We start from the raw sequence: 24,138 nt of genomic DNA, 5'->3' as shown, positions 1-24,138 counted from the left end.
AGAATTAAGGTTTTCTCCCCTGAATACCTGCTGAGATGCACGTCCCTCTGTCCTTGAAGTTAGGAATGGCCATATCACTTGTCCTATGAACTGTGATTATATGTTCCTTCTTGGCAGAGCGGACATATACCGCTTGCTGGCAGAGGCTTCAAGGGTTCAGGGGAGAAAAAATTCTCATGAACCCTCTTTGGCTCTCTGGTTGGGTCTAAGAAACTGACATAAGAATAACAAAAGAACTTACACACATTTTATGGAATTTTTACCTGTTTATGGGGTCCTTCACAAGAAAATGAAGACCCAAACAAGTGACTAGAGCAGGAAGCTTTTATATCTCTTGGGCAACAATAAATCTGTGAAGGATGGACAAGACAAAGGGGTTTGGGCTCATGGCAGTAAGTGGTAAGTGTTGTTTATGCAGCCTTGTCGGCCCTAACTTCTTTGTCCCTGGTGTTAAGGATGTCCCCCTTCCTCCTGGTACAGGGACGGTATCTTTCCCATGGGAGATTGCTGGGGCAGAGGGTGGGGTGCAGGAGGTCAGAGTGACCTTCCTTCTTCTGCTGTTTTGTTGATGGTCATCATGAGGTGCGGTGTTTCGGGGTGCTCTATCTTGACCCATCAGGGGCCAGTGAGCAATTTGCTGCTGTCTCGGGGACTGGCGACACTCCAGCTGGTGGCGGCTCTTTCAGCCTGCAGCCTTCGCAAAGACGACGTGGAGCAAAGTGCCGCTGTCCTGTGACGGGCATACCTTGTGAGCAAGAAGTACACGTCTGTTTGAAGTCCCTGCGATCCGGGGTGCTTGTCACTGTAGTATAAGCCAGCCTCCCCGACACAAGCACTTTCCCTAGGTCTCAGATCAAAAGAAAGTCATACTTTCCTCACCACTACAATGACTGTTCCTTTTCTCCACCATTTTTGCTAATGATTTGCTGTGTGCCAGTCACGGTTCTACGTGCTGGAAATACCGCGACGGACAAAGCTGTCTTCTCTCTCCTCAGACTTGTTCCCGGTGCTTCTTAGCTGCCTGGGGGTTTCTCTCTCTGCGAGGCTTTCTCTGTCCTCTAAGCCGCTACTCACTGCCTTCTCCTTTGTGCTTCTCCAGCATTCTTTCATGCTGCATCATCTCCCAAATTCCACAAACGATTCTTTTTTTAATGTTAAGTAAGAATTCTGGTGGGTCCTTTAGCTTGAGTGTGATTTGGGATCAAAATGTGAACTTCTCTATTGGGGTCATGTCCAAAGGCTTTTGCTCTGTGAATTTGAAGTTAGGATCGTCACGAGTGTGTCAGAGCAGACGTACAGCACACTTCCTGGACAGACGTGTGGTTGAGGCGGGGGAGGGGATAGCCTCTTGACTGTCTCTGTGTCGTCTTTTCCCTTTACTTCGCTGGAAGCAGTGCATCTTATCCCAGTGCTTCTTGGTCTTACTTTTATCATTGGCTTTCCCCTAGGTCTTTTCAGGCTCTTTCCCCTCATCCCTCTCACCCCCACAGTGAGATTTTAATGCCACCTATGTACTGTGTATCTGTTTCTGTACTGTGTACATATATGTGCTTTATCAAAAAAAAAAAGTTAAAAAAAAAAAAAAGTAAGTTTTTGTTGCCTCCTCCCCCAACTGATTTTGCTTCAGAAAGCATGCCTTAAACTCGTGTTTGTAAAGGTAGATTTTTTTCCCTTTGTAGGCGGGCATTTCCACTTCAATAAGCTAAGTTTAACCATATTGAAGCAGAACTCTGTTGTCTAATACACCTGTGCTTTTATCATAGCTTTCTTTTTAGCTGATTACCATTTAAATAAGTATGCTAAAATCTTAGTGTATTGAGAACATTGGAAAATTACATTTTATATATTTTTCAGAAGTCAGGTTTTCCCCCCCTAGTTTAAAAGCCTATAAACGATGCAGTTTTTCTGTACAGGCCACATTTGCTTTTTGCTCCTTCGACAAATATTTATTGAGGGCGTACTGTGCACAAGGCTCTGTGCCAGGTGCTGAAGCCCAGTGGAGTGGCTCGTGGAGTTCAGGCTGGTTCCTTTATGCTCTGTTAGCCCGAGAGCTAGCATGGGTTATGTAGACTGGTCCAGTGCAGAGCTGTTTGTAGTAGTTTTTATACGTTACCAACAAAGTATAGTGCCCCTGGGAGTTGCTCTAACCCCTGTGTGGTGTAATAAGAAGGGTACTTGGTCTTGGTCCTGGGTCCCTAAAGCTCCTGAAACCCTTCAATTCTCCTGAGTGGTGAGAATTTCTTTGGTGCTCAGTGACTCTTGGCTGAGGGGCTTCTAGATAGCATCAGAATGGGGGCTGGTTGCCAGAAAGGCCAAACTTTGATTAGAAGCTTGGAACTTTTCCGCCCTATTCCCTCCAGCCCCAGGAAAGGGAGGGACGCTGGAGATTGGGTTAATTGCCATTGGCCAATGATTTAATCAGTTGTGCCTCTGTAAACCCTAGAGGACAGGGTTAAGAGAGCTTCCAGATTGGTGATCACATCGGGGTACTGGGAGGTGGTACACCGAGAGAGGACTTGGAGGCTCTCTGCCCCTCCCCCATGCCTCACTCTGTGTCTCTCTGTGTCTCTCTTCCATTGGCTTTTCTTGAATTGTTACCTTTAGAGTAAACCTGTAAGAGCAAGGAAGGTACTTTTCTGAGTTCTGTGAGTCGTTCTAGTGAATTATGGAACCAGAGGGAAGGGGTCATGAGAACCCTCAATGCTGGTTGTTCAGATGTGTGGATGGCCTGGGACTCGAGATTGGCATCTGAAGTGGAGGCGGTCTTGCCAGCCTGAGCCCTTTGACTTGTGGGACCTGACACTAACTTCAGGTAGATCGTGTCAATTACACAGAATTGTGAGCCAGCCCATTGGATGTTAGAGAGTCGGAGGAGTGCTGTTGGGGAAAAAAACAGCATGTATTTGGTGTCCTGATGGGAAAAAAATTCCCTTACGCCTTGTCCATCACTGCAGTGGACCCTCAAGCAACATGGTTTGAACTGCACAGGTCCACTTATATGTGGATTTTTTTTTTTTCAGTAGGCACTGTATAGTACTGTAAACATACTTTCTCTTCCTTAAGATTTTCTCAGTAACATTTTTTTCTCTAGGCTTTTTTGTTACAAGACTACAATATATAACACATATAACATACAAAATATGTTAATCAACTGTTTATGTTATCAGTAAGACTTCCGATCAACAGTAGGCTCTTTGTAGTTAAGTCCTCAGAGGGTCAAAAGTTATATGTGGATTTTCAGCTATGTAGGGGGTCTGCACATCCTAACTCTACATTGTACAAGGGTGCAGGGGTCAACAGCTGTGTCTGTGTGTGTGTGTGTGCGTGCGTGCACGCGCGCTCCCTTATTGTATGAAAACATTGAGGGCCAAGCCCCGGAAGATGCAGAGTCAATATGGTTCTCCCTTCCCTGTTCTTTCCTGCCAGCTGTGACAGGTTTCTGGCCACACAGTGCATGCCTGTCGCAGAACAGTGTGGGAATTGACTTAAATTCTTGGACCATTCTAGATGACTGATGTATTGTCAAAGAGATACATGCAGACATAACAGGGAAACCTCAATATAGGGTTCCCTTAAAGAATAAGGCTCTGTCCTTCATTACTGTGTAATTGCCAAACCAAGAAGGGGGTATATAGTTTCAGGCTCAATTTCACATTGCTCAGGAGGGACTGGGTAAATACATTTTAGAAAGAATACAAAGCAGCTCATATTCTCTGGAGGCTTTCTTTTGAAGGTCCTTCCGGGGATAGAACGTCTCATGCATTCGTTCTTGTGCAGAGAGTTACGGAGCTTCCAGGCTCTGTGCCAGGCTCCTTGGTGCACAAGACAAAAGGTCCTCATTTCACTCTGTTCCTGTTTCTTGGACAAATGGTGTTAGACCACTTTTTATTCATTCAACTTGTGATTCAGAGTCGATCATGCAGGTAGACTATCAGGAGGTATTTATTTTTTTTTTTTTTTTTTTTTTTTTTTATATTTTATTTATTTATTTGACAGAGATCACAAGTAGGCAGAGAGGCAGGCAGAGAGAGAGGAGGAAGCAGGCCCCCCGCTGAGCAGAGAGCCTGATGCGGGGCTCGATCCCAGGACCCTGGGATCATGACCTGAGCCGAAGGCAGAGGCTTTAACCCACTGAGCCACCCAGGTGCCCCTATCAGGAGGTATTTAAACAAGATATCGTCTCTGCCCTCAAGGACCTTGAAGGCCTGTTTGTTCATTAATCAGGCATTCATTCAAAAAGTGTGCACTGAGCCAGGTCAGTGGTAGGGAAACAGAGGACCGGGAGTGCACAGTTAGTCCCTGGAGGGCTGTGAGTCTCAGCCTGGAGGGTGAACACACAGTAACCACTTCAAGGGAGTACAGTGTGGGGAGAGACAAGAATGAGCTCTGCCCACGGCACTGGGAGCACAGAGGCAAGGGGAGCACAGAAAGTGGGTTTTCCTAACTTAGCTCTGAGGAGGTGAGGCTCTTGTCCTGACTTTCTGTTGGGGCTGGAGAGAAGGGATGGCTTGGAAAGGAGGATGCGGCAGGAGTTCCAACCCGAGGGAAGATGGCAGTGTCCAAGCCTGCAGGTGCTGTATTTTGCTCTCGCTGTCGGAGGTGGTGGTAGATGGACTGGAAGGTAGTGAAACACGGCACCTGCATGCCAGGAACTAAATCCTGGTAATCCCGGCACAGTAGTAATTCAGTGAAATGGGCAACTGAGAAACAAGTAAGTAATACAGTGGACACCACAAATGAGAAGGGTGTCAAGGAGCAAATAACACTGGGACATTGATAAGTTCCTTAGAAAAACAATAGAGTCTTACTCCTCGTAATTTTTAGTCAGAGTATAGGAGCTTGGAACTTAGAGCAATGAAGGTTTCCCTCTGTGAATTAAAATTTAAGATCACTACTCACGTGTCTTACCTACTCTAACACCTCATTGAATATATTGATCCTATTAGCAGGGCTGATGTCCTGGATCCCCTGTTCACAAGGGCCCCGAGTTTGGTCCTAATGTTCTCTTGGTGCCCTCTTGAAATTCTGAATATTTGAACATGGGGCTGTGTTTTCATTTTGCTCCGAGCCCGGATAATTAGGTAGCAGCCCTGCCTGTGAGACTGGTCATGTACTTTAAAGAAGTACATGTCCTCATGCTTTCTGGGAAGTTGGAGCCAACAGGATTAAAGTGTCTGGGCCCCATGAGCAGGACCATCTGTATGGTGTGTGTGGAAGGCTCAAGCTGTCCCAGACTGATGCCACCTAACATTCGTTTTATTAGACAAATAATCTCTTCCTCCCAGCTCTTTCTCAGCAAGCAACCCTTTAATTGTGATTTGGCTTCATCCATCGTCTTCCTGCAGGGAGAAAGCTGGTCATGCTGACTCCATACTTGATTCAGGGAGTTAGTTACTAAATTGGCATTCTGGTGATATTCCTCAGTGAGGTTCTTTAACGGGATCCTGCCCGTGAGAGACAGGTCCCCTTCTGCTCGGTTCTGAGACTGACGGCTGAAGTCCGGCTTGGATGCTGATGAATTCACCAGAGTCGAGGGCACAACAGGAGTTAAGAACAAGGGCTCTGGGTTCAGCCAGACCCTGCTGGGATCAGATATTGGTCCTGTCCTCCTAGAATGTGTGATATGGGCCAAGATACGTAACCTCTCTCTGCCCTAGACTTTCATCTGTCTGGTACCGGTCGGAAACCTGTCTTAGTGTTGTTGTGAGACTGAATGAGGAAATAGACAATAGGTCAGTGTTTCTCACCCTAAGCTCTGTGGACATTTTGAGCCGGTGGTCGTAGGTTGCCGGGGACAGGAGCTGCCCCCTGTATTGTAGGGTGTTCATCAGAATCATTGATGTCCCTCAGTAACCAGTGGCTTCCCCATCAGTCCCACAGCTATAACAATTGAAATGTCCTCAGACATTGTCAGTTGTCCTCTGGGGGCCAAAATAGGCCCTGGTTAAGAGTCCCTCACTCACTGGCCAGTGTGTAGATAGAGCAGTGCCTGGAGGGAAGAAAGCTAATGTCAGGTTTTATAATCATAACAGTAGTACTAGTACTAATGATGATAGCACTCTTCGTGCCATCCTGAGGCCTTTGGAAAGACATTTGTCAGCTTGTTGCTGGTCCTCTTTTCCTTCAATTTCTACATCCCTGGCAGAGTAAAGTCCATATGAATTAAAGGGTAAATGTTTAAAAAAAAATCTACTTTTAAAAAAATGAAAGAGAAATAATCTTTAGATTTGCAAACAGAGAAGGCGGTTCCTAGCTCAAAAGCAGTGGTGTTTTTGTGATGTTTACTTTTGAGTTTAAATCATATTGGGGAATTTTCTTCCTTGATTTCATTGCATTAAAAATAAGCATGCATAACCTATAACAACTTGGTAGTTATAGTGAAGAAGCAAACTGGATAAAATGATCATGAGAAATACAACAAAGTACTGTTAAGAAACTGGTATGAACCAAAAAGAAAATCAAATGCATACCGAGATTCCTCGTAAAGACAAAGGCAGAAATATAGTCAGCCTATAAACAGTGGAACATAGTTCAAATTCAGAATAATTTTTTAACATTTCAATAATTTTTTCATTCTAAATTGGCAAAGATTTAAGCAGTAACATCCATTTCTGTTATCTAATTTAGAGGAATCTTCTTACACATTCTTTGTAGGACAGTGGATGGGTGTAGTTCTTCTAGAAGGAAGCTTGGTAGTAAGTACGCCTTAAAATTTGTCATACCTGTTAGCCTCCAAAAATAACATTTGGAAATAATTCCTATAGCATAATCTGAAATGTAGACAAATATTTATGCATTGAAGATGTTTATTGCAAGCTTATTTTAATAGAAGCCAGCCAAGTGTCTAGCATTAAGGGAGTGGTTAATTCCAGCTTATGGTAAACAATCAGCAGTCCTTAAAACAATTTTTGCAGAATGTTTCTAATGACATGTGAAATTCTTACAGTGTTAAGTGAAAAAAACAAGTTTTAACATTGCATATGCTGTATGAAATCCACTCAAAATAAAGACCAGGAAGGAATATGAATGCATTAATCCTATTTGCTCTTGGAAGACTGGGTTAGGGATAATTTATGGAAGGTACTCATAGCTATGATTAAATTGATCATTTCATAACAAACTTAGGCTTTTTGGTCCGTTCTTGAAGTAATTTTTAGATGTCATACATTTCTATAGCCTAGAAATGAAGGTGGAGGAGGTGAAGCTGTGTTTCTCTGGATAACAGAAAGCAGAAAGCAATTGTTGTTGTCTTAAAGTGCAGCTTTATATTTTAAATAAAGTCATTATAAATTATAGGGAATCGTCTTTTGAGTGTAGATGCATTGCCCTGGATGAAATGAATTAATGTTTTATACCATGGTTCTCTTTTGGTTTATTAATTTTTAAGGTATATTTATTTTAGTATATTTCTTGATGGAATAATCTTTAAAATGTCCATTTTTATTTTTATAGTATGTGCAGAAGCTTATAATCCTGATGAAGAAGAAGATGATGCAGAGTCCAGGGTATGTAAATTACTTAATAAATTAATTTTAAATTATACTCCCGTATCAGATCAGGAATATGATTTTAGAAAGAGGTTAACAGGCATATAGTTTGACAAGAAGCATAATGGATTATTTTGACTGTTTTTTCCTAGTCTTCTCTCTGATAGCTTACTTCTACTTCAAGTTCTATAGAATTACTTTTCTCCAAAGAGAAAGATCTTCTTCTTTGGATGAAAGGAAAGATGAACATAAAAACTCACCGTAGTTGTGGTTTTATTTCTTTTGCAAAAATACAGTCTGGTGATAGAAAATGTTTTTAGCTACCTTTCTCGTAGCATTAATGCTATTTTTCTGACAGTGTTTCTAGTAAAGAAAAATACTAGGGAAAGCCTTCTTTCTGTTCCTACCAGTTTATAACAACAGAAGCTTATTCTAAAACAAACAAACAAAAATCACAGTAGGTTTATATGTAAAGTGCCAGTATAAAAGTTCTTACTCTTTGATATCTATGAATCTAATAGTTTGCTCAGAAACTGACTTCTTGAAGGTCGTAATGTTTTTGTAAGAATTTGTCCAGTGTTGTATGAAGCAGTTTTTAAACTATGTCCTCCCTTCACCTATTATTTATTTAGTAAAAAGTAAACTAAATAAGAGATAACTGTGCCTGAAAATGGAAAGTAATATTTACTTTTTTTTTTTTTTTTTTTTGAGTACTTTCTTGGCAAAAGCTCCTGTTTTCTGTTTGGACTCAAATGATAAACAAAAATTTATTTCTGTAGCTCTGACAAATACTCAAATAAGATTGAGTTTTAATATGGAAAAGCAAATACTGTGTCCCTAAGTCATTACATCATGAAGCTCCCTGAAATTGATGTAAAATCCAGTGGTAGAAAGATCAGGAGACTTATCTTAAAGGTCTGGAAGGAAATCCCATTTCAATTCCCATACCCATGGGGATTCCCACTAGCAGTGTTGGGGGGGAGCTCACTGTTTGCTACCAGAACATAAATTAATTTGATAATGTCTATAAATTCTGGCCTGAAATTATGTTTCCTTAGGATTAAGATTTTATTAACGTATAGCATGCTGTTAGTACTTGGTGTAGTCATAAAAACTAGGCTGTCCCCATTGTGTCTTTGATTTATGTATCTAGCAGAAACAAGAATGGGTGACTTTTTTTTTTTTTTAAAGATTTTATTTATTTATTTGACAGACAGAGATCACAAATAGGCAGAGAGGCAGGCAGAGAGAGAGGAGGAGGAAGCAGGCTCCCCACGGAGCAGAGAGCCCGATGTGGGGCTCGATCCCAGGACCCTGGGATCACGACCCGAGCCGAAGGCAGAGGCTTTAACCCACTGAGCCACCCAGGCGCCCCAATGGGTGACTTTGAAGAGTACATACATTCTTTATATTTGTGTATTAAGGTATACATGATAAAACTTAGTAATTGAGATGTATGATGGGGTGTGTTAATTTAGTGAGAATCTAAATTGAATGACATTTCAAAAGTACGGTTTAAAAACAATATACCGTATCTCCTAGACTCAGACTATTAGCTACCGTTTTGATCCATGTGATAGGTGAGTTGATTGGCTGGGTCACTCCAATTAATTCCTAACAGTCTTGTTGGGGAGGTGGTACTAGTTAAGATTCATTTGGCTATGTCAAAGAACCCAATCACATTGAGATAAAAATTTAAAAAAAGAAAATACTGAAGAAAATTATTAGACGTATGCTTAGAAATCTTACAGAATTCCAGAAAGAATTGGGAAAAAAAACAAAATAACCCAAGCTGTGGCTGGCGGGCCGGAGCAAGCCCACTTCTGGGGACCTTCCATAGCCGTGGTGCAGTACTTAGAGTGTTATCTTAGAAAGACACTTGGCTGCCAGTGGTTCTTCATGCTGGGACTCTCAGCTGGAAGTCCCCGTTTCCCTGGGAGAGTTTCTCATTAAGCTTTGGGTAGAGGACCAGGGACAAGGGCAACCTTTGGCTACCAGACACCACTTTTAAATGAAGGCAGTTCCTAGAGAAGGATGAATCTTTATGAGCTGGGCATTCACTGTGGGAGCTGTCCCCTCTAACACCCTTCATGTTACTTTTAATAGTTTTTTTCCAATGTATTTATTATAATTATTAAGTGCTTCAGGTTCTCCATTAGTTTGACAGAACAGTCAAAGTAACAGTCTAAACATGTTACTAAAAACTGCACTGTGTTTTTAGTCATAGATACTACATGGCAAATTGCACCATAGCCCTTGGAAATTATTCTTAGAGATTTCAGAATTAATTGGCTCTAAGCATATATTGGAAAATGTCTGTAAGGAAAACATATATTTTGATAAAGTGCCATTTCATTTGAACATTTTGTATTTCACAGACCATGTATCAAATCCTTAAGTCTCAGATTAGTATAAGTAAGTATTCTTTGATACGAATTCGAAGAAAATTTTAAATACTTAAGATGGATTTTGGGGGCGCCTGGGTGGCTCAGTGGGTTAAGCCTCTGCCTTCGGCTCAGGTCATGGTCTCTGGGTCCTGGGATCGAGCCCCAAATCACGCTCTCTGCTCACCAGGGAGCCTACTTCCCCCTCTCTCTGCCTGCCTCTCTGCCTACTTGTGATCTCTCTCTCTGTCAAATAAATAAAATAAAAAAAAAAAAAGATGAATTTTGGAAAAAATCACAAATTAGATTTTACCTTTAATAAATGAAGATATAGGGGTGCCTGGCTGTGTCAGTCAGTGGAGCATGCAACTTTCCATCTCGGGCTTGTGAGTTCAAGCCTCGTGTTGAGTATAGAGATTACTTTAGAAAAATCTTTAGGGAACCTGGGTGGCTCAGTGGGTTAAAGCCTCTGCTTTCGGCTCAGGTCATGATCCCAGAGTCCTGGGATCAAGTCCCGCATCGGGCTCTCTGCTCGGCAGGGAGCCTGCTTCCTCCTCTCCCTCTGCCTGCCTCTCTGCCTACTTGTGATCTCTGTCTGTCAAATAAATAAATAAAAATCTTTAAAAAAAAATCTTTAAATTAAAAAAAATAAATGAAAATAAAAGAATTATATATACACATCTAACATATAGCTCTTTCTGGTAGAGAAGAGCTGGTAATTTTAAGAATGGGTCATTTCTTTGTTATGTTACTCCTCAAAATTTGGGGGGAGTGCCGTCTGTATGCCTGGCCCGGTGCTAGGAATTTCAGGGGTGAGTAACTGTGGGAAAAGTCCCTGCCATCTTGGGGCACAGAAACTAACAGCAGAATTAAACAACAAGCCAGTAAATTAATGAACAGTTACAAGATATGAAGTGCCCAAAGGACGGTAAAATAAAACCAAACCCCACGTCAACAGGGTCCCTAATTAGATGGACTGGTTGCAAGATGTCTCCTTGAGGTGGGACCAGAAGGTGGTGAAGGGGAGCCTTGCCACAAAGCCCAGGAGCCGGTTTTGGCTTGGCCCCAGCGCCCCAGCATGGGAGCCTTTGGCAGTTCTGAGTGCAGGCAGGTGTGGCTGTGGGCTGGGTGGCTGAGGTGATGGTGGCGAAGGAAGGACGGGCATTTAGTATGCAGTAAATGAAATGGAATCCATCTAAGTGTTCTGATTTGAATTTTTTAAAGGTTACCTTCAGCTCTGTGTGGACAAATAGGAAACTACCTTGTACAGATACCCCTTCCTTAGCGGAATAGATTTGCGGTGTTTTCTTTGGAGAAAATGTCTATATAAATTTTATTTATGAATTGGTTTTTTAATTTTTTTAAATGAAAGTCACCAGAGCTTTAGAGCAGGAGCTGCCAAACTTTTTTCTGTAAACCTTTTTTTTTTAACTGAAAAATTTGCTCTTTCTAGGTAATAAATATTTTAGTCTTTGAGGGGCCGTACAGTTTCTGTCCAAGCTACTTGCTCTGCTGTTGTAGCTTGAAAACAGCCGTGGATAATACATAAATGGATGAGTGTAGCTGTGTTCTGTTAAAACTTTATTTCTGGGGGCACCTGGCTGGCTCATTCGGCGGCATGTGCAACTCTTGATTTCAGGGTCATGAGTTCAAGCCTCATGTTGGGTGTAGAGCTTACTTTAAAAAAAAGAAAGAAAGAAAGAAAGAAAACCAAAACCAAAAACCCAAAAAAACTTTATTATAGACACTTGAATTTGAATGTATTATTTTCACATGTCAAGAAGTATTAATTCTTCTGCTTTTTTTCTCCAAGTCATTCTTAGCTTAAGGGCCATGCATAAAGAAACTTGGCCTTCAGGCCACAGTTTGCTGACCCTGGTTTAGACCGTAAATACTATAGCCAGCCTGGCTGGGATGAATCCTAGCTTTGCAGCTCTGCAGTCTGAAGAAATGACTTGGGCAAGTTCGTTTTAACATAAGAGATCATGCAGGATTTTTCTTCCTGTCTAACTGATTGTACTTAGCGTAAATTATTACTTGCTTCATGGGGTCAGTCACTAGGATAAAAGGAGTTTACATTTTTAAAGCCCTTAATCCAGTGCCTGGCACATAATAAATGCTGCATAATTATTGGTTTAACAAATAAGATTTTTACCCCGAAATCATAAATAAAAATTAATTTAAAAAACCAGAGTGACTTCTAGTGTAATGAAAATCACATTTGGGAGTACTGTTTAGTCACACCCTTAGTTATCCAGGTGCAGACCTATGTGGGATCCCACCAAATCAAACAGAAAAAAACGAGAGTCTTAGAAGTGGGAGAGCATCTTTTGAGTGCTTGGTTACAGGGCAAAGCACCAGAGCCTCAAGGAGTCACCTGGTTTCTGACTGTTTGCTCTCCCGAACACAGAGCAGGATTTTAATGCGGGGTCTGTAAAAGATAGAAGGCTCTGGGGCACCAAGGAGTGAGGCTGGGGAGACGGGACAGAGGGAGAATGGAGAGCAGGAGGAGCCAGAGACCACAGTAGTGGTGGCAGGATTGAGAACCAAGACTGAAAAGGGTTAATGCGTGTGCACACCCAGTAGTAGGGGAGAGAGAGAAGAGGAAAAGCTGTTGTGTGAGGGGTTCCCACAGAGTGAAGACTTAAATTGTTAACAAGAGTAAAGCAGGTGCAAGGTGGTGCTAAGAATGATTATAGAAGACTGGGTGGGGGCGCCTGGGTGGCTCAGTGGGTTAAAGCCTCTGCCTTCGGCTTGGGTCATGATCCCAGGGTCCTGGGATCGAGCCCCGCATCGGGCTCTCTGCTCAGCGGGGAGCCTGCTTCCTCCTCTCTCTCTCTCTGCCTGCTTCTCTGCCTCGTTGTGATCTCTGTCTGTCAAATAAATAAATAAAACTTTAAAAAAAAAAAATTAGAAGACTGGGTGATCCGGGGTGCCTGGGTGGCTCAGTGGGTTAAAGCCTCTGCCTTCAGCTCAGGTCATGATCTCAGGGTCCTGGGATGGAGCCCCACATCGGGCTCTCTGCTCAGCGGGGAGCCTGCTTCCCTCCCCCCCCCCCCCGCCTGCTTCTCTGCCTACTTGTGATCTCTGTCTGTCAAATAAATAAATAAAATCTTAAAAAAAAAAAAAAGAAGAAGAAGAAGAAGACTGGGTGATCCGGACAAGCCCTGGCACTTCCTGAAGCGGGGTCGCAAGGGTCCAGAGACCTGTGAGACTGGGTGAAAGGCGGGAAAGGTTCATGGAATAAGGGGTAAGGGATGAGAAATAAGTATGGAGTCCAGAGTTGGCTTGGCTCTGGGGCTTGGCTAAGTGGCTACGCCACGTTTCTGGCGCATTCATGGGGACACGAAGGCTCTCTGAATTGTGGTTTGCTGACACCGGTCCCTGGGCTGGAGCCCCTCCGTCTTGGGCCTAGAATGTTTTATGTTTTTTTTCCCCAAGGGTGCCATGGTATCCATAACTTTTTCTCTCTGAGGACAGAGCTTCTCAACAGGCAAACTTTTTCTTTTTTTTTTTAAGATTTTATTTATTTGGGAGAGTGAGAGAAAACAGGGGAGGGGCAGAGCAAGGAAGAGAAAGCGTCTCCAGCAAGCTCCACACTCAGCGCAGAGCCCGATGTGGGGCCCGATCCCACAACCCTGAGATCACCACCTGAAACCGAGAGCCAGCCACTCGACCAACTGCGCGGGCAGGCACCCCTCAGCAGGCAGACGCTTTGTGATTGCTTCAGTTTGAAGTTCTCCTTGGAGGGAGAAGTGACTTTTTGTTTTGTTTTATTGTGTTAATCTTCCTCATATGAAGTAGGAAGATACGAGTTTTGGCTGGTGTGGTTTCTTCAGTGCCCTAATTTTAAAAGTCTCTTGTATAGTAAGCAGGGAGTTAGTAGGCACCAGGGTCTGCTTTTTCTGGGTCCATATGTCTCTTAAAATCTGGATTGAGGTTAATATTGATTAGATAATAAATAAAAGTTTGCATATATCTTACCCATATGGAAAAAATGCAATGATGTCCTCTCCTACTGGCTAATACTCTTCTGTGTAGTGTATAAATAGTACACATACAAGCATACCTTGCTTTCAGACCACCGAAATGAAGCAAATAATTGCAGTAAAACCAGTCAAATGAATTGTTTTCCCAGCGCATATAAAAGTTATGTGTGTACTCTGTTTTCATCTGTTAAATGTACAATAAATAGCATTATGTCTAAAAAAACAATGGACATGCCTTAATTAAAAATATACTTTACTGGGGCACGTGGGTGGCTCAGTGAGTTAATAAGCCTCTGCCTTCGGCTCAGGTCATGGTCTCAGGGTCCTCGGATCGAGCCCCACATCAGGCTCTCTCTCAGCGGGGAGCCTGCTTCCTCCTCTCTCTCTGTCTGCCTCTCTGCCTACCTGTGATCTCTGTCTCTGTCAAATAAATAAATAAAATCTTTAAAAATATATATATATACATATATACACATATACACACTTTATTGCTTAAAAATGCTAACCACCATCTGAGCTTTCAGCAAGTCCTGATAACTGATCACAGATCACCATAACCAGCACAGTCATAATGGAAAGGTCTGAAATATTTCAAGAATTACCAAGATGTAACACAGAGAGATGAAGTGAGCAAATGCTGCTGGAAAAATGGCCCTCAGCACAGCGTTGCCATGCACCTCCGATTCACAAACACATCCCACCTGTGAGGCTCCCTAAGGTGAAGTCAGTAAAACAAGGTGTACTCCTGAATACTATGAATTTCCTTTATTTGTCTTGGGCCTATAATTTTCATTAATTTTTAGCCACCGGAGATGGGTTTGAAATGCTGTAATTTCCCATTGTGGGTCCTGGTATATTCATGGGCACAGAACTCCCCATAGCCCGATTCCAGCTGCTCTGATGGTGGGGCCAGGGACAGAGGAGCTGGGACACACGCTGGCAGCGGCCACAGCCATGCTCAGAACATCAGTGCACAGGCGGTCCAGGGTAACCGTCTCTTGCCTCTCAACTCATTTTATAGTTACAGACCCAGTGTTCATAAAAGAATGGGCCTTTTGGCTCAAGTGGGTTGCACCTTCTGCTGGTCAAAGGGGACTCTGGAGAGGTGACACGCCACACTTACCGAGGGCATTCGGTTGGTCTTCACTCTCCTCGAATGACACTTTAGGAAGAAGAGACTACACCGGTTTTCTTCGAGCTCATTCTAAATTGAGCACACCAGGACTGTTGGGTTCATCCTTCCTCAAATCCACACTGTTAGTACGTCACCCCGTGTTGACTCGCTCCCTTCGGAAAACCGCCCTCCGTGGGGATGGTGTGCGTAAAAATGTATTTAACATCTAATGCTGTATACATGTAAGAATTTACTGGCTTCGAGAGCCTGTCACGTTTCAAAGGAAAGAGCTCCCTCCTGAAAGACTGTCGCACTCAGTGGCAGAGTATGGAACAGTATTAGAGAGTATCAGGAGAGCATTAAACAGAATGAAGGCAGTCTCCAGACCGTCAGCCTAGCGGTTGCAGCCGGTTGTCCTGTATGTTCCCACCGGCAGGGGGTCTGGGGTCTTCAGTGAATAGGCGATCACAGACCTTTACAAAATGAACTTGCTAACCTGGGGGAACACTGGACTGAAAAGTAGTCAGGCACGCTCCGGATAAGGGTGCACCCCCACCCCAGACAAAGCTGTACGACTTTCCCTCACTCAGAGGGCTGAGAGCTCGCATCTGCTCCCCCAAAGTGGACCTCAGCACTGACAGTTCTTCCCTCCGACGTCCTGTGGGGAAGTTTTATCCCTATCATAAGATGAGTAGACTGATGTGTTTGTTAATTTGGTTTTAGATTATACATCCCAAAACTGATGATCAAAGAAATCGATTGCAAGAGGCTTGCAAGGACATCCTGCTGTTTAAGAACCTCGATCCGGTAAGCGACACCTCAGTTGACCAGTGACGGTTTTTTTGTTTCAGCGTCACAGAGTGAAAAACGGTGCAGGGTCTTGGATTTTTACCCTTTTGACAAGCTAACGTCACCCTGGATGACATAACCCCCTGCCCCCCCAAGTAGCGCTAAGCTTGGGAGAAGCAGTGTCCTTGTAGCCCGGGGCACACAGGCCGTCCGGCCTGCCCCCTTGTCTGCGGAAGACATTATCTCATCCCTCCAGGTTACAGGTGTAGCCCTGAGAAACGGCCCAAATGAAGGGAGGGCTGGACCTCACGTTCTTTATCCATCCAGCGGGAACGTGAAGGGTGGATTGCCGTTCTCTTGGGCTAGTGATGATAATGATATTTTAGTGTATAACTTTTGTATTCTACTTATTTTGAAAGTAACATTTTACTTCACTTTAAAGGTAGAGGGGTTTTTTTCCTTTATAAGGATTTTGAAATCTCTGGTTTTTGGTTCTGGGTGCTTTTTTAGAAATCCCTCTCGGTATGAGTAGGCCTGAGGTCCACATTTTGCCCTGTACTCAGACCTAAATGTTCTCTTTCTCCATCTCATGTTATGCTTCTTCATTGCTCTGTGGTCATTCGGGTTGCCATGATCCTGCTGCCATGACCCAAATGTGGAAACTGAGTCAACTTTTATAGGTTACCCCAACTTTTTAAAAATATATATATATTTTTGTATTTCTTTCTTTTTTTTTTTTTTTTTTTTTTGAGAGAGAGAGTATGAGGGAGCATGAGCAGGGCCAGAGGGAGAGGGAGAAGCAGGCTCCCCATTGAGCAAGGAGCCCGATGTGGGGCTCCATCCCAGTACCCAAGCTGAAGGCAGATGCTTAACCAGCTGAGCCAGCCAGATGCCCCTTAACTCAGCTTTTTTTGGTTAAATGCAGTATCTTAGAGTTTTCAGATTGATGCCCTGGAACATTAAATTAAGGCCTACTCTTTTTAAGATGAGGTCTTCTTAAATCCATTTTTATAAAGAGGAAGGTATGTATTGTACTGAGTGTTGTACACTGGGGCACACTGAAACATCTTTTTAAGATCTTTTGTTTCGAATACCACATGATTCTATCATGTCCTCCAGGAATGGGGATTATATTTTGTGACTTTGGATACTGTTTTAGGGCCACATGTTATAAGGTTTGTCCACTTTGACTCAGGTCCTCTAGAATTCTTACTGAGTTTGCAAAACTGTGAGCTCTAAAGAACGGGGTTGTTGGTTGTTTGCTCTAATAATGGAAGATTAAGAAATGAAATTCAGGAATGCCTGGGTGGCTCAGTCGGTTAAGCACCTGACTCCTGATTTCAGCTCGGGTCATGATCTCAGGGTGGTGAGACCGAGCCCCACACTGGGATCCACACTGGGCATGGAGCCTGCTTAAGATTCTTTCTCTCTCTTCCTCCTGCCCACCCCAACCTCTCAAAAAAAGAAAAGAAAAGAAAAAAAGAAATGGAATTAAGATAGAAAATTTAGAAATTTAGGAATGGAAATTTTTTTGTGTGTGTGGTATTAAGTACTAGAATAAGTGACTAAAGGGAATTTGTAAAATTTTGATGGGCTTCCAAATAATCCCTCTTCTCATTTATCTAGAATAATGACTGTGACATAAAGGACACTAAAACTGTATGATCTCTACTCATCTTCCACCAGTAAGAGTCCACATAATGATTAGTGGAAAGATACAACTTTGTGTGTTGGGGGTGGTCGTGATTAAACTAACCAAGTATTTAACTCTTTTCCTCCAGATACACACAAAGACAGCTATAAAATTAATGCCCAGTTTTACCCTTAGGGGTGGGCTTCCGCTCAGTAGATCTGTTTTTCGACTAGAATGTTCCGTGGGAGAAGTCCGAGCTGTCCAGAAGCAGGGCTTCTTGCATTCTCCTGTGTCTGTCACCAGAGGGGCTTGCTCAGAAGGCAGGGTCTGGTTCACAGGTCTGTGGTGGAGCCTGAGCGTCTGCATTTCTCACGGGCTCTCAGGCGAGGCGGGGGTGTCTGGCCCACAGCCCCGCTTCCCGTAGCAAGGACACGCGCCAGCCGCGACATGGTCCAGCTCTGGATTTTGGTGACTACTGCGTGTTATTCTGTGTGTGCACTTTCCCGCTGAATCGAAGCCACATTTCGCGGCTTGGGCAGTGACGGAACGGTGCTCTCCGCGGCCTGGGCGCCGAGTGATAAACCGACAGGAGCCCGATGGCTGCCGGGCGTCCTCTCCTAAGATGCCGCCGCCTGTCCTGTCTGCTCCTCGCCGTTCGAGTGACTTTTCTCGCTGTTCCACCTTTGACTCTTTAAAGCACTGTGAAAATTTTGGATGCGTATAAAGCAATTTTTGAAAAGCTTTCACTAGTATATTCTAGCCAGGAACATGTCTACTTAGTTCAAGTGGTGGTTTTTGTAAACAGTAAATTTTTTTAGCCTTTTTTTGCTGCTGTGTCAGAGGTCTTCAATACATGTATTTTCAAGGCCAGTTCATGGCGGGGGGAGAAAGAAAAAACCAGTTCACGAAATTACAAAATTCATGAATTATCATTATTAAATATTTTGTAGGGGAAGAAGCTAATATATTTACATAGTTGCTTCCAATAGATGTTTTTTGAAAAAAATGTGAGCTCAAGCTGTCTTGATTTATTTGCCCTACTATCCCCAATCCTTCTGGGAATGATGTAAAATACAGATGAGTAGAACTTTATTTTTTTCAATAAATTACCACCTGGAACAAAAAACAAACAAAAAAACCCTCCCCGGACATGGCAGATTGAAGATTTTAGGTTAAGCTCATGTTTTAAACAGTCTTCTAGTTTTTCATGATACACATTTTTTTTTTACAATAACCCAGATGCATTTAAAGTGAATTACATATTCAACTCCAATCACCTGCTTATACCACAGCTTTCAGTTCGATGCCCTGACTGCTCATTGTGCTCCAGAGCCCATGTAAGCCTTTTGAGGGACGCTGCAGAAATACTCAGACAAGGCTTTTGTCCTCTTGGAACTTTTAATTTGATGAAGGATTCAGAAGCAGTTTGGTACCTGACCAGTGCTGTGATGGAGTCAGGACATTGTGTGAGGAAAGGGTCTCTCAGCCCCACATGGGGATTTGGGAAGCTGGGGAGGCTGCCTGAGCTGAGCCTTAGAAAATGAGTAGGAAGGAGGTTGCCCATGGAAGGAACGGGAAGGGAGTGTTCTCAGGGGAGCCTGCGCCAGCAGACACAGTGGCGAGTGCTTAGGTACACGTGTGCCGTGCCCTCAAGGACCCTTCTTGAGTGCCCCCCTGTAGCATCAGCCACATACTGTAGGCAGCGGGAAGTCACCATTGAAACATTTTAAGCAGAGAAAGTAACAATCAGATGTGTCTGAGGTCACTGCTATGGCAGGATGGAGAGTAGAAAGGCGGGAAATGGGCTTAGGGAAGGGAATAAGAGGACGGGTTTCATAAAATATTCAGGATTAGCAGAAGTTGGCACTTTTTAGGAACCAAATGATTGACCTTGTGGAAAGGGTTTAGGATGACTCCCACTGTCTTGCTGGGAATGAACATGAGCTGGTATCTTTTTCTGAAATGGGAAAATTTGGAGGAGGAAGGGCACGCAGTAATTACGGACTAAAAAGAAGAACGATCTTGGCCTTTTACCTACGATCTCATCTGAAGGCGCTGAAGTCATTGTTTAGCTTGGAAGTCTTGCTCCGCCTGGGCCTCTGGACGTTTTTCCTGGGAGGCCTGTATACTCCTGTGTTGAGCACAGCATTTATAATTATTAATCTCTTTGAAGATATCCTTTTCATGAATATTTAATGCTTGACTCAGTAGGCCATTTTTCTTCTGAAATGTTTCTAATTTGAGGCAAACTGAAATAGTTTTCCTATGCTCCACGATAGGTTCTTTCGTTAATGGAGAGTAAATTGTTATTTTTGAAGTTAGAGAACTTTCATCGAGCTTGAATTTGCTTTCTGTAGCATAAGATGTGGATTTCCTACTGTAGTTGTCAGTCACTGGGATAAGCCCCTGCATATTAAATATTTCCTAAGTTCTTTTCACTCTGTGCATAATTATGGGGAAATTACATTTTGATTGATTAGAACAGACACATGTCACCGTGACAAGTTCTAGAAGAAATGGTTGTTCTGTATTTTACCAGGAATTGCTTTTTTATATATCCATGTGTGAATTCCTAAGCTTTATAATGTTTTTAAATGCAGCTAAATACCAAGGCAACAAAAAAATTTATTAGAGCACTGTATGTCATTTTTTTCCCTCCATTTGACATTTAGAGAAAGAGCTAATCAATAAAGCTGGTATTTTCTCTCCATCTGGACTAAAAGAGTTGGAATATAAATAGTAAGAGCTACAAAATATTAGTAAACCATTTAATCAAACTTCGTAATTTTGATAGGTGACCATATGCTGCCTGGTTGATGAACTCATTTGGATAAAATGGTCCCTGCGGGACCAATTAGCGGCACATCCAGACAGCACTACTTGTCGGCCACACTGGCTTCATCTTCCACAGGGGTTCCTGTTTCACAAGTAGGTGTCAGAGCTCACGCAGGGACCCAGGGAGGGGATGAAAACCCCTTCCTGCAGGACCCAGCCCCATCACTCCTCCAGAAGCTTTGTTAGCCCCGTGAAGATGTATGTTCTCTGTTCCAGTGGAGAGCTTGGGTTTTTAATTACAAGTTCTAAGTCTGTGTGCATATACAATTTATAAAAATCCAAAAAGAACAAAAGAGTAGTCAGGGAGAAGAGATCCCCCTCGCAACCCAGCTTCTCAGGAGCCGTGGGCTCTGAGCATTTTCATGGGTATTTCTCCAGGGTGATGCCCTGTACAGAGCAGTATGTTGTTTTTTTCAATTTCAGTGACAGCAAACTCTCCACAGTGTCCTGCCCTGTTCTTTTTACTTGACAATATATCCGTATTTGTAGAGGTTCTGTATTTTTAAAAAATTATTTGTATCAAAAAAAATTAGTTGTTTCAGTATGATTTTATGAAAGTTTAAATTGGTAACATTTATGTATTTTAAAGCTAAACCAGGAAAATGCGTTAATATTTTGCTGTTGTCTCATTTATTGAATTTGTATTGATAGCCAAGGAGGGCCCACATCGTCAAAATAATTTTGCAAAAGAAGAGCAAAGTTGAGGGACTCACACTTGCCGGTTTCAAAACTTTTACTACAGGGACAGCTGGCTGGGTGGCTCAGTCTTTTAAGCATCTGACTCCTGGTTTTAGCTCAGGTCACGATCTCAGAATCATGAGATCGAGCCCCAGTCGGGCTCCACACTCAGCAGGGAGTCTGCTTGAGATTCTCTCTCTGCCTCTGCCTCTCTCCCCTTTTCTCTCTAAAATAAATAAATAAATCTTAAAAACAAAAAAACAACAACAACGACACCTGTACTACAGAGCTCCAAGAATAAAAACAATGTGTTACTGGCCTGGGTATACACATCGAACAGTTGAATAGAAATGAGAGTCTAGAAACAAACCTGTACATTTGATTTATACATTTGATTTGAAGGCCATTTGATTTTTGATGAGCGTGCCAAGACAATTCAGTGGGGGAAAGAGTAATCCCTTCCACAAATGGTGCTGGGACCATTGGATATCCACACACAAAGGAACCAAGTTGGACCCCCTCCTTTATATTGTACAAAAAAATTAACTCAGAATGGATCCAGGACCTAAATATAAGCTCCCAAACTGTAAAAATGCCTAGAAGAAAACACAAGGGTTTGGGGTGCCTGGGTGGCTCAGTGGGTTAAAGCCTCTGCCTTCAGCTCGGGTCATGATCCCAGGGTCCTGGGATAGAGCCCCGCATCAGGCTCTCTGCTCAGCAGGGAGCCTACCTCCTGCTCCCTCTCTGCCTGCCTCTCTGCCTACTTGTGATTTCTGTCTGTCAAATAAATAAATAAAATCTTAAAAAAGAAAAGAAAAGAAAACACAAGGGTTCGTCTCCATGACCTTGGATTTAGCAGTGGATTCTTAGGTGGATTCCAAAAATAGGAATATGAAAAGAAAAGAAAGAAACTGGGCTTCATAAAAAATAAAAAATTTTGTGCATCAAAGGACATTATTGAAAAAAATGAAAGACATTCTACGAAATGGGAGAAAATAATTACAAATCATCTATATCTATAAAGGCCTAGTAGCCAAAATATATAAAGAACTCTTACAACTCAACAACAAAATAACAGCCCTACTTAAAATTAGGCAAAATACTTGAATAGACATTCTCCAGAAAAGATATACAAACGACCAATAAACACATGAAAAGATTCTCAACATGGCTAGTCATGAGGGAAATGCCAATCCTGAAACCATAATGAAATACCAGCCCAGTGCTCCTAGGTGTGTGTCTATATACAAATTTTTTAAGAAGGGAAAATAACAAGTTGGCTATGATGTGGAGAAGTTGGAACTTCATTGCTGGTGGGAGAGAAAATGGTTTACGGACTGTGGAATATGACTTGGCAGTTGCTCAAAAGGTTAAACCTAGAATTACCATAGGACTCGGTAGTTCCACTCCTCAGTATAACCCAGAAGAATGGATGTAAATATTCAGACAAATCCTTGAATATGACTGTTCCATAGCCGCACTATTCACAGTAGCAAAAAGGTGGAAACAATCCAAGTGTCCATTGGCGGGTGAATGGGTAAACGAATTGTGGTATATTTATAGCAGAATACTGTTCATCCATAAAAAGGAATAAAGTAGGATTATCCAGAACAAGGATGAACCTTGAAAACCTTATGCTGAGTGAAACAAGGCAGAAGGAAAAGGTCACACAGTATGATTGCATTGTAGGAAATACCAGATTAGGGGGATCATAGAGACAGAAAACAGGTAGGTGCTGCCAGGGGCCAGTGGGGGGAGAAGAGCAAGTGACAGCTTAGTGGGCACAGGCCTACTTTTTGGAATGATGAAAATGTTTAGAAACTAAGAAGTGCTGGTTGTACAACTTTGTGGCCACTGAATTGTTCACTTAACCATGGTTGATTTTTATGAGAAACTTAACCTCATAAAAAAATCATGTATATATAATTCATCTGAGCATTTAATGTCAATATTTAATGGCTCAGATACACTTTAAGGAGGCATTTAAGTCAACAGTTTACAGAATCAGTTACTGAGGCACCTCCACAAAATCCCTGGGTTCCACAAAATCCAGTTTGAGAAACATTGAGCTCTTTTGTCTGTCTGGGGGGGTCTTTGGTTCCTGTATTTGTTCTAAGGAAAGGTTTCTTCACCTTCTAGTTTATCCTCACTAGCTGAAGTTTACCCTTAAGCCTTGTCAACCAAGCTTTAGCAGAATAAAGATTTTATGTAGTGTAAGTAGTTGTTGAAGAACAGGTTTGACGTTTCTGACTTCCGTTTTAATAAATCTGCCCTAGGGAAGTAAATGGTTGCTTCTTAAAGAGAACCAGAGTGATGAAGAACCATGATAACAAATTTACCATTGTCATTTGGGGGTTTGCCTTTCATCTTGTTTTTCTGTTCTGTTGTTTTGTTTTTGGTGCTAAACCAAACAGGATTGGAGTCAGAATTTGAATTCACTAAAGTGTTTAGGTAATCTCTACATAAATTCTAGTGATGACTAAACATAAGGAAGTTTTAAGAACAGATAATCTTTAAAAGACATTTGCAGTCATTCTTTATGAATCTGGTCATTTTAATTGCCAAGATTCTATTTCATTTAAAAGTTGTGGTTTGCAGGTTCATTTTTCAATATATTAAGGTGGTGGTTATTGCACTGAAATATTCTGAAATAAGCTAATTATAATTTCATTGAGATACTGAATATGAAAGGAAGGAAATGTATAATCATCTCATTTGTTAGGGGATACGAACAACTGTGCAGTGTGTGTGTGTGTGTTTTTGACAAGATTTAATGGCAGTGATGATATTTCTGTGTCTTTGAGCTGGTTCACAGAAATATAAAGCCGGTTACGGTTAGTTAAGTGAACGTACTATAGACAAACGTAAGAATCATATCTTTTCTTTTGAAAAAATAGGAGCAGATGTCTCAAGTGTTGGATGCCATGTTTGAAAAACTGGTCAAAGAAGGGGAGCATGTAATTGATCAAGGAGATGATGGTGACAACTTCTATGTGATCGATAGGTAAGTTTCACGTAACCTCCATGCTGAAATGTAATGAACCTTATGTACAAAACCTCAGCGGTTCTAGTAACGACTGGTGAATTAATATTTGATAGTTGCTGTTACCTCGTTATTCTTTATTCTTGGAAGCCTGCTGCGAATGCGTGTGGTGCAACTACATTAGATCACCAAAAAAAGGCCTCGTTCATAGAAGAACGGGTCAATCGCTTCTCGGCCTTTTGGCTA

At 42.3% G+C, this 24,138-nt stretch overlaps 1 protein-coding gene across 1 annotated transcript in view; it reads left to right on the top strand.

The window, feature by feature from the left end:
* PRKAR2B (protein kinase cAMP-dependent type II regulatory subunit beta) overlaps positions 1-24,138 on the top strand; it is a 91,065-nt gene that overhangs the window by 52,118 nt on the left and 14,809 nt on the right. Inside the window, exons 3-5 of the mRNA XM_080818880.1 lie at positions 7,453-7,505; positions 15,698-15,781; positions 23,807-23,913. Of these exons, the coding sequence (XP_080675006.1) occupies positions 7,453-7,505; positions 15,698-15,781; positions 23,807-23,913 (244 nt within the window). The remainder of the gene's footprint in view (positions 1-7,452; positions 7,506-15,697; positions 15,782-23,806; positions 23,914-24,138) is intronic.

This window comes from Martes martes, assembly GCF_963455335.1.
Source record: "Martes martes genome assembly, chromosome: 11".
Classification (NCBI taxonomy): domain Eukaryota; kingdom Metazoa; phylum Chordata; class Mammalia; order Carnivora; family Mustelidae; genus Martes; species Martes martes.
Note: the sequence above shows the minus strand (reverse complement) of the source record. Positions and strands in the feature narration are given on the sequence as shown.